Source organism: Poecilia latipinna, unplaced genomic scaffold (genome assembly GCF_001443285.1).
Source record: "Poecilia latipinna isolate Pla-1442-1.1 unplaced genomic scaffold, P_latipinna-1.0 Scaffold423, whole genome shotgun sequence".
Classification (NCBI taxonomy): Eukaryota; Metazoa; Chordata; class Actinopteri; order Cyprinodontiformes; family Poeciliidae; genus Poecilia; species Poecilia latipinna.
The window spans coordinates 7016-17722 of record NW_015113039.1 but is presented as its reverse complement, the minus strand read 5'-3'; the positions used below and the strand labels follow the sequence as shown (position 1 = coordinate 17722).

The 10707-nt window shown below is 41.0% G+C and overlaps 1 protein-coding gene across 1 annotated transcript; it reads left to right on the top strand.

The window, feature by feature from the left end:
- The first annotated feature begins 1483 nt into the window (after nt 1-1483).
- sp5l (Sp5 transcription factor-like) lies at nt 1484-3835 on the top strand. The gene is made up of 2 exons (XM_015037888.1): nt 1484-1990; nt 2318-3835. The coding sequence occupies exons 1-2, from the start codon at nt 1937-1939 to the stop codon at nt 3362-3364; spliced, it is 1101 nt and encodes a 366-aa protein (XP_014893374.1). The 5' UTR covers nt 1484-1936; the 3' UTR covers nt 3365-3835.
- Nucleotides 3836-10707: the final 6872 nt, after the last annotated feature.

The window sequence follows — 10707 nt, the reverse complement described above, 5'->3', positions numbered from 1 at the left end:
ATTTTTATGTATTAATAAGACTCGGGTAGAAGTCATGAAGCTCGACACAGAGCTGTGCACAAGATATGAGAAAAAAAATCAAATCCATTTCTGCTTAAGTTTAGATTCACACATTTACAAGAAGTATAGTTTTGTTTTTAATTTGCTCCACACACATACGGAAGTGATACTTGGTTTTTTTGTTACTAAATCACAAGCTTCGAGACTCTTTCAGCAGCTACAAATGTTCATGTATTTATTTTTTGTGAAACCATATTTCATTTTTGAGTTAAAATAAGATATCAAGTAAGTTAGGCTCATTTATGATCCTGAGGAAGGCCGCAAGCCAAGATCCGCCATCTTACTAAAAAAGTTGTTTCCCCTGTATTTCAAGTTAATGCAGTCCTAACCACTTCAGAGCTTTTACCCTCTACATACAAAGCAGAGCTGAAGTTGTGCCAGAAACCTTTGGGATCACTTGTCTCTTCCATGTTTTCATTTCTAAAATGGCTTCACAAAGAAGTCGCATAATTTGCAAAAATACTGTGGACGGTGACATTGCCTCTTCTTAGTCTTTTGTATTTTCTGTTACAAAAGTTTGAAATGTTTTTAAATTTATCCTTATATTGTTGTAACAAACTTACTCAATATATCCTAGGGCTCAGTAAAACGAGTCTATCAGCACCTCTGGTAAAAAAATTATTTAAGTTTAACAATTTAAAGAAACTTAAATTGAAACAAACTAACAAATTGTGACTAATTATGATAATTTTGGTAACCTTATTTGTCTTCCCATATTAAAAAGGAATAAAACAAAAAAAAATGTTAATAGCAAAGGTATAAGATGTAATATAAATATTAGTGATATAATTTTCTAAATCTAATACAACATGCTGGCATGTCTCAGATTAGCTTGCTAGTAAGTGTGACGTTGACATTGGTGCTGTCATTAAACTAGTTTAAGTTGGATATAAACTTTCTAAAAATAAACAAATGAGATGATGGCATGTTAAGAACATTTACACAAACACAGCTAAGGTGTGTCTTGCATTAAAGGGTTAAAACGCTCAATTTACATGCAGATTTGTCGATAGCATTAGCATTATCACTAAGCTAGCTAAAACTGGATAAAAACTCAAATTCTTTCACCAAAACAGGAATTTTATCAAGCATGCCATTTTCTGCTTGACATTAGAATGAAGAACCTCTTCATCTGATTTATAATTCTAATATCTGCTGGATTTAAAACTAACGACTGAACTTAATTCAACCATTAATAAACCTTACATTACAAACTAATACAATTAAATTTACTTGATTTACTATTCAACACTTTCTACAATTAATTTAGTGTGTGGGGCCTATATGTGTAGGCTATTTCCTTTTTCTTCTTTCCAAGACGAGAGCAGCCACAACCAGTCCAGTGAAAAAAAAACCCGTGGGGATTTTTTTTTTTTTTTTTTTTTATTAAAGTCTTTCTGTCAGAACAATTGGAGGAGGAGTCAGTTCTCGGGGTCAGCATTTGGTTGAAATTGAGTGAAATTATGAGTAGCCCACCCCTTCACCTAACAAGACCCCCCTCCTGCTTCCTCCGTCTCATCCCCACTCTATTGATGGGCTCGCCTGCATCACACTGGAGACCCCGTTGAGAGGATCTTTTCTCTCTATAAAGAGAAGATGCGGCTCGCGCGTCTGTGAGTTGTTCGCACTGGATTTTTGCAGCGCGCACCTCTAACTTCAACTGGTTCAACTGACTGCGAACAGAAAATACATTTTTTTTTACACGGAACATTTGAATGAAACAGGATTTCCCAGAGTCGGAGAGTTAAAAATAAATAAATAAATAAATAAAAAATCTTGATGCGCCCATTCTGCCGCATCTCCAGCGATAGTTTCATATTCCGTGCGTTATTGGAGCAGTTTGTGCTGCAGGTGGGGAACAGGAGCGCGAGGACAGATGGCTGCGCTCACGATACAGAGGACTGACAACTTTTTACACACCTTCCTGCAGGTTTGCTTCTTTTGTCTTTAACTGGTATCACTTTATGTTTGATTTCCTCTGCATTTTTCCCCTTTGACTGTACTGTTCTTAGCCTTTACACATTTTTGCTAAAATGAGTGAAATATATGTATTTCCAGTTTCCAGTTATCACCTCTCTTTATATATATATATATATATATATATATATATATATATATATATATATATATATATATATATATATATATATACTTTTGAATTGAATTTGGTCAACTTTTTGAAAATATTTATTTAAAAAAACAGAGTAAAACAACGTAACTTTTACGAATGGTGATGCGTTTGTGTGTCACCGCACAGGACCGGACGCCCAGCTCCTCTCCGGAGGGAGCGCCCAACGCCCTCTCCTTCCTGGCCACCACCTGCAGCCAGGCCTGGCAGGTGGGCAGCACCATGGGTTCGGATGGGTCACAGTTTCCCTACGAAGGGACCGTCAGCTCCACATCTGGAATGTTCCAGCTATGGAGCAACGACATGGCCCCCAGCACTGCCCTCAGCACGCACCAGATGACTTTCACGGTGCCCAAGGTGCAGTTTCCTGGGCACATGCAGTCCGGCCTGGGTCACCACCATCATCATCACCACCACCATCCTCATCATCACCACCACGAGCTGCCTCTGACCCCACCGGCTGAACCTGCGTCCTCCTACTCCTTCGAACTGTCCCCTGTTAAGGTGCTGTCTTCGCAGCCGCAGTCCAGCAGCCCCTATTACCCCCAACACAACGGCGTGGGGCAAAACTTCCCCAGCTTCCTGCAGAACTCCTCCGCCAGGCATCACCTTTCGGGCGGCCACGTGGAGGACGGGCAGCAGTGGTGGAGCCTACCACAAACCAACAGCGCTCCAGGCAACCACCCCTTCTCCCTGGGCAGGCAGCTGGTTTTGGGTCACCAGCCGCAGATAGCCGCTCTCCTCCAGGGCACCTCCAAGGGTTTGCTGAGCTCCACGCGCCGTTGCCGGCGATGCAAATGTCCGAACTGCCAGACGAACAGCGGGGGGCTGGAGTTCGGCAAGAAGAGACTGCACATCTGCCACATCCCGGAGTGCGGCAAAGTGTACAAGAAGACGTCCCACCTGAAGGCGCACCTGCGCTGGCACGCCGGGGAGAGGCCCTTCATCTGCAATTGGCTCTTCTGCGGCAAGAGCTTCACGCGCTCGGACGAGCTGCAGCGGCACCTCCGCACGCACACCGGGGAGAAGAGGTTCGGCTGCCAGCAGTGCGGCAAGAGGTTCATGAGGAGCGACCACCTGTCCAAACACGTGAAAACCCACCAGAGCAGGAAGGGTCGGTCCGGGCAGCCCCCTCAGGGCACAGACCCAATGCTCGCTAGTATTAAGAGAGAGTGATCTGCTTCATACAGATTAAAATAAAGCAAAAAATAAATAAATAAGTAAAATCTATAACTGTGGGAATCACATTTACTGCCATAGATTTGCACTACAGGGTAAGAGCTCCCTGAATGTTACTCTTCCTCGTCAGAATCCTGCTTTTGAACTAACCTGGACTCTTGTGAAAAGACTTTGGTTGAGTGAAATTCTGATTGTTTTTTGACCCTAAAGATGAAGCTTTTGCAGTCATATAGCGATAGTTCAGCGTGAAGGATTAAAGAGCCTTTGATATTCATTATGTAAATCTTATTTAAATTTCAACTGGTGTGAAAGTCTATTTTTTCAGACTTCATTGTGTAAATATTTGACTATGTTAAACAGCTGATGATAGGGTTCTCTACCTTAATATGTGCTCTAATGAATTAAGTTGAATTTAAATGTATGCCTTAGCTGAAAAACTGCAGTTATCTCAGAAACTATTGGGGGGGGGATTGCAAATCGTAACTCGGTTTTCATTCAGGATTTGCCCAACTGAAACCCAGAAATGGTTTGGAAATTTTAACGCTTTAATTTGTCTGTTTTTAAGAGGCAAAGCAATAAAATACGCTGCAGATTAATCCTTTCAAACTTTAAATTGTTTGTAAGTTATGTAAAACTATTCTAAACGACTTTGGGTTTTGGCAGCATGTAAATTTGAATAAACACTGTCATGAAAAAAAAAGAAAAGAAAAATAGCTTCTCATTGCATCATTCCTGTGTTTTGTAGAGTTTAACTTTCTCCCCAGTTTTGTCCATTCGGAGAGATCTAGCATTTTGTTTCGATGGTAATTTGATTGCTTTTAGAATACAACTGCTGTCCATTGTGATGCCAGTGTGAAGGAAGAAGCCCCTAAAAAACATCCAACATGCTGGGGCTGTTCAAAGATCTTCACACCTCAAAGTAAATGAGGAGGGGGGGCCGTTTGTGCCGCCCGCTGCAATCAAGTTCACAGTCATATGGCTTTTTAATGAGTGTTTTCTTTTTGTTTTTTTTCCAATAGAGAGGATTGAGTCAACAGCTGCATCACAGGGGCAGTGAAGAGGAATTCCCTGTGAATGGGACCCCTGTTGCCCGAGACCCCTCTGTGGTGACAGGAACTCCCTTTGATTTTGCACCCTTGTGAAAGTTAATACCCGCCCACCTCCTCCCCACCTCTCCCACCCAAGACCTCCATATATCACGGCCGTGTTACGATGGGCTCTGCTTTTACAGCCTAGAATGAGGCTTTATTCAGATGGCCAGCCAACCAGATGTCTGATCATCCAGGGGTTTCTTCTCTTTGTTTCAACTTCCTCTGGTGGGGAAGCGAAAATAAGTGAAATTTATCGGGGGTCCCACAGTGGAGGGACCACTGTACTTTATTGCTGCCATCGGTTTATTTTCATGAAATCAGAGGGACAGAAACCCCCTGGGCTAAATCAGATAACCTGAAACTTATTCCAGAAAAAAAGCCCTGGCATGTAGTTGAATCGATTGTATGAGTGAGTGAAAAAGACTTCTTTTTCTTTAGCTCCATTAATCTCTCAGGTTAAAATGTCTAATGGTTCATATGTTAACCATACGTTAAGATGCTTTTTCACTCACTTCAGGAAAATTTTCTCCTCAGAAACTAATTTACCTACCTACCTAGTTGCTTCTTGTGCTTGTTTGTACACCAGGATCCAAAACTGGACCGTTTGCGTACATTATGTCCCCTGATTCTGGGCCGTTTCTCCTCCTACAGGAGTGCTGGTGAAATATATGGGGACATAGATCTCCATCCACTGCAACAGCAGAGTCCACCATGTGACTGAGAGCAGTGCGGTCAGACAAGTGCTGCACAGATATCAAAAGTCAAGTGCTGTCAATCCAAACTCTGTGGAAATTAGCTCTATTTCTATTAATGAAAGCAGTAATTTCCAGCAATGACAACATAACTGATGGTAATGTCACGGTGACATTTTAAAAGTTATTTAGAGTCATTCCAGTCACCGCAACAGAAACTCACGGCCGGTGTAGACATGCAGAGTTCTTGCAACATTCAGTCTGCAGAACTTGTTGCTAATGCAAATCTGACCAGCTGATTTTATTCATGTCTTTGAAAGGTAAAACTCTGAACGGTCGGGATCAAACACTGAAGCGGAGATAGCAGCACTTAGGGAAGCCATTTTAAGGGATATCATTAATTAAGTAAATATCTGTTAATGTTACAACAGGCCAGATGCATATAAAAACACATTTGAGTTCACAAATAAATTTAGAGTTCACAGGTAAACAAAAAAAAAAATAAAAATTTTTAATTGTAAAAATGTTGCATGACAAAATCGTTGCATTATTTTTGGAAGAAACTGAAGAGACCGGGACACATAAACCCACACATTTTGCTCAGTTTCAAAAAAGACACTTTTATTTTATATGATACAACTCTTTCTAGTCGCTCAAATGTGACACCAACCAGCCTTCTCTCTGTGTTACACCTTTTACTTTTGGTTCTCTGTAGAGGTATTCCATTGTGTGTTTCATGCAAAACTGACTGATCAGTCATTCCAATGAAAGCTCTGTAAAATAAACAGAAGTTAAAATAAGCTAATGTCCTATCTTTCTGGATTGTTTTGTTTTCAAAGTGAATGATAGTGGTAGTCTGTTTTGTTGTTTTTGTGAAAAGATTTCCAAGTATCTTGGACGGGAGCTCTGAAATGTGAGGCCTTTTGATCTTTGGTGCAGCTGTATGATCTAACTGAACTGGAGGCGAAAGTCTTTAGGGACCCCTAGCGGCCACAAATAGGAGAGCTTTTCTCCTTTTGCAGCTCCTGTTTTTGAAATGCTAACAGTAATTAATATCCTTGATTCTTCTTTTTTTTTTTTTTGAACGAGGAATGGCAAGCCGAACCCTATAGTAAGGACACAAAACATCCTAATTGCTGAGCTGCTGTTGTTATTGGCACTTTTTAGGAAGAAGAATCATGCAAACATCCAGCTGCATTGATGAGAGTTCTTGGCATACCAGGGTCATAGTTCATCCTTCAAGTGGCTGTGTTAAAGTACATTTTCTTTATGGTATGTACAGTATAAGATCCATGAGGGCAAAAGTTATAGAACGAGGGTCTTGACATGACAAGAATTGACTTATAGTATAACTTACTTTTTAAAACAAAAATCAATTCTTATTTAAGGATAACAAAAGATAGGCGTAATGTGGCATTGCTCCAGTCAGTGACCTAGGAGATTATGCATGCAACACTTTGGGTGAGTCTCTATGGATGCGTTTTTTCAACTCTTGAGGAGTTGCCCAAAGAGGGGAAAAAGAAGCATGGGCTGACGTCATACCCACAGAGAACCTCCAGAGGGCTCCCTCATGCCTTCTTGTCCAGATCAAAGGGAGGCCGGTCAAACAGAATATTGGAGCACGCAGGGCGCCCCTCAACACTGTTGCAACAAAGAAAGTTCCTCACTTTTCAATTAAATTTGAGCAAATAAAGTTCTTGCGATGACCCCCTCAAATGTTCTGGCTTTCCTGTTCTTGTTAACATAGACAGCACACTCAGGTGTCAGCAGGGAAAATAAGAAAAATAAAATAATAAAAATCATATGGATATAAATGGGGGTCTCTCCTTTGCAGGGTATCAGAATGAAACTTAAAGAAATTTCCCAGAGGAAACAAGAAGAGGCGCTCCTTGCCTGCTCTCATGCACACCCACATATCCACAAGTCATTTTTCACAAACACACATTCAGGCACACACTTAGCTCCAGTGATTGCCCCAATTAGGAATGGAATCATCCAAGATTTCGCTCCATCCCTTTCAAAGAGAGGAATACAAACTCTTCAAAAGAAAACAAACAAACAAACAAACAAAAAAAGAAACAGAAGGTAGAAAGCAGAAATTGTCATATCAAGAGTGTTTCATAATTCTGAGTCTAGCAGCATCGCGCTGGATGCTCTCGCTGTTCACTGGAGGTGATCAAGGCCACATCACCTCCCTTTTAAGTGGCTCTCTAAAAGGGAGCCAAGCAGTTTATATATATATATATATATATATATATATATATATATATATATATATATATATATATATATATACTTCAGCTTCCTTGGAAGTCCCGCAACAAGCATACACCTCAGGTGTGCGAACAAGTACACAAGTGGTGTCTTCACAGCATTAGTCAGCTGTTGTCCTCCTGACTCAGAAGAGTTCACAGGTCGTCTTCGGCTAGCTGGGCTAGGTTGCTGGGACGTCGTCCGGCTGAGGGGCCTGACAGAGCGGCCTGGGTCACCACATCAGAAGCAGAGCCTCTGCGGAAACCCTCTACTGCTCTCTGCTGGCAAGAAAGGGAACACTGATCAAAGCACTGAGCTACCCTACCTGAGCCACAATGTAAGAGAAACTACTTCCTCTGTATTTATAATGCGTCTTTGAAATCCTTCCTCATTCATGCCTGTAACGGAAACTGTTAAAATTGTGTGCATGCGAGAAGCTTAGCATGTAAGGCATTTTGTAAAAGTTTTTAAACTTTTTTTTTTTTTTTTTTTACGCTTTCACGTTACAGCTGGATAACTTCGGTAGATCATAATAGGATTTCACCTGATAGAACAACAGCAAGGCGTAATTTTAATGTGGGCAGAAAATGATCTTCCCCTGAACGTTTTCTGTAAATAAAACACTTGAGAATCGCAGCATAAACAATACTTCAGCTCTTTTTCGCCATGACACCCTACACCAAACTCTAGTGATAACAGAGTCCACCCACAGGTAATTTAATCTCAGTATAAATATAGCTGTTCTTTGAAGGCCGCAGAGTTTGTTTAAGAATATTAGAGAATAAACAGCATCATGAAGACCCAGCGTCAGTATCACCAGGAAATGACCAGTCTAAATTGACAGGTTACGAACAAAGAGTATAATAAGAAAAGCAGCCAAGAGTCATAAGATGACTCATGCACTCTGCAGCTCTAAGACCTCATTTATAAATAATTTTAACACAACACTTTGTTGGTGGACAAAAAAAAAAACATACGTTTTGTCTGTAGTTTGCACTAAACACATAGAAGAAGGTCCTCTGGACAGATGAAATCAAAATTGAGTTCTTTGGTCTACATATGAATCACTATATATGTGGTAGTGAAGAAATACGCTGCATCAGCTCTCAGAGTGAGCTTTGAAAAAGGAATTGACGGAAAATTCAGTTTCTCGACATATGAAGCATGAAAGCTACATTTTCAGATTCATTTTTCCTAAAAAAGAAATTGGGAACTCTTCATCCTTCTTTCTCTCTACAATTATTCACATTTTGTTGGTAGCATACATAAGATATAATAAGGTTTGTGGTTGTATTGTGACAAAACATAGAAAAGTTCAAGGATTACGAATACTTTCCAAAGCGACGTAGATGGATCTGATCCTCCATCAGACCGGGAAACCATTATGCATATTTGATAGGCATCTCCCTGCCTTCCCTGATCAGTCCAGGCCTACTTCCTGTTTGCTTTACATAATCTGTCAGCCCTCTGAGGACAAAAGCCCAGAGATGACAGACGTGCATCTTCTTGATGATAACAAAAAACAACTTTACAGAATGCTGCTGTTAACAGGACTTCTTCAAAACTTATTAACTCATTATTTTTATTTTTTAATAATATTCTGGTTTAGTCCATCAATTTTCTTAATAGTCTGCAGTGGATTTGGACGATGCACTTGTTCTCCAACAGGGGGAGGTGTAACTCTTTTTGTCAAACACATTTCTTCACTCAGTCTGTGTCTATAGAAGGAGTTGCAGTTACGGTTTAATTAGCATTAAACAGAAAATTGGATTTGTTGTTAGATGTGGCAACATGGTCTGTAGGCAGTCCCCCAGAGGCTTGTTTTCTGTGTTCTGTAATTCTGCAGCTTGTTCGGTCATCCTGCTTGCTGACTGCACAGCTCAGCGGTCATAATAACAACGTCGTAATCAATTGCATATACTCTACCTGTGCGCCCTGAGCGGCTGGGGTGTACAGCCCATTTGATACAGCTGGACAGTTTGACTGATCACAGAGGCCCAGTCGGACGTGTGACGGTGAAGCAGTGTGGGAGTCAGCAGGGCACGGCTGGACCGCAGTGGCCTGCAGATGTAGGTGAAGAAAAGGTGAATCACTCAAGCAAGGCAGTTTGCTGAGGTTTTTATTATTATTATTATTATTATTATTATTATTATTATTCTTTCCACATTTAAGATATGCAGCGACAAAAAGCTTGAAAAACAGAGTTTCTGGTGCAGCATGCACTGAAACAGTGTGCAAAGGGCAACGGCAGTGACGTTTCCCCCACAGAGTGATACAGCTCAAGATACCTACACCCCTCAACGAGAACATCTCGCTCGGCCCTTGGCTCTGGCTTTGGCTCGGCAGGTAGAGCGCTGGCAGAGAGGTGTTGTGAGAGTGGAGGGAGGGAAGCTTGTGGCGGTCGATGGAGGCAGATGAGTGGGGCCTCAGGGCGCTCGCAGCAGACAGAGGGGGCCTCATGCTGCGGCCCAGGCTATTGGACTTGCTCTCTCGTCGCTGATACTCAATTGGTGATTGTAAGGCTGAGAAAAAAAGAGAGCGCAGTCAGTTTTTTTTTTTTTTTTTGGCAAACTTCTGCAAGCGTGCTAAAGAGCGTTGCAATGAAGCAGATGCGTGTTTTTATTTTGCGAGAGGATAAAAAGCCCAATCGGTTTAATTATCTGGCAACGTTGTTCTTGTTCTGTTTGATGTTACAGTGTTATGACACGCAGTAATCCGTTATTCACTGGTCCGGATTCACACACGGAAGCTCATTGATGTTAACGTCACCTACAAAATAAACAATTCTAGTGTGTTTATGAGCCCTTATTAAATATTTGGTGATCCTGTCCATGAGGTGGCAACGACTACAAACATGTTCTCAATTCGTTTTATCCACATGCACAAATCACTAACACTTTAAACATTTGTTGCACTTTGCAAAATCTATCAAAAATGTCTTTGATAGCTTATTTTACCAAAAAACAAAATGCATCTAAAATACTTAATGTAAGACGTTTGTGGGCTCATGAAGCTTTACACCTCCATGGCAATGTGTGAAGAGTGTTTAATGAGTGTTATGTTTAGACAGAACTTGTCCTGTGAAAAGCTTTGCATTAAAACCTGTTATGACTGTGAAGTTGATATTAAACCCCGGCCAGCTCAGGAACATGTCTAAAATTTTCAGTCAGAGAAATGTTTGTCTATGTATTTGCACCACAGAAAACTCTCCCTTTTTCAAAAATAATCAACCAAAAGTCTTTCTGAGCGATCAATGAAGGAACCGTTTGACTCATAATTGTCGAAACAGTCACATCACTCTGAN

Excerpts from the sequence above, each read along its gene's own strand:
- sp5l (XM_015037888.1), top strand. The coding sequence starts at position 1,937 with ATGGCTGCGCTCACGATACAGAGGACTGACAACTTTTTACACACCTTC. Across the intron at positions 1,991-2,317 it reads TTTTACACACCTTCCTGCAG|GACCGGACGCCCAGCTCCTC; the intron begins GTTTGCTTCTTT and ends GTCACCGCACAG.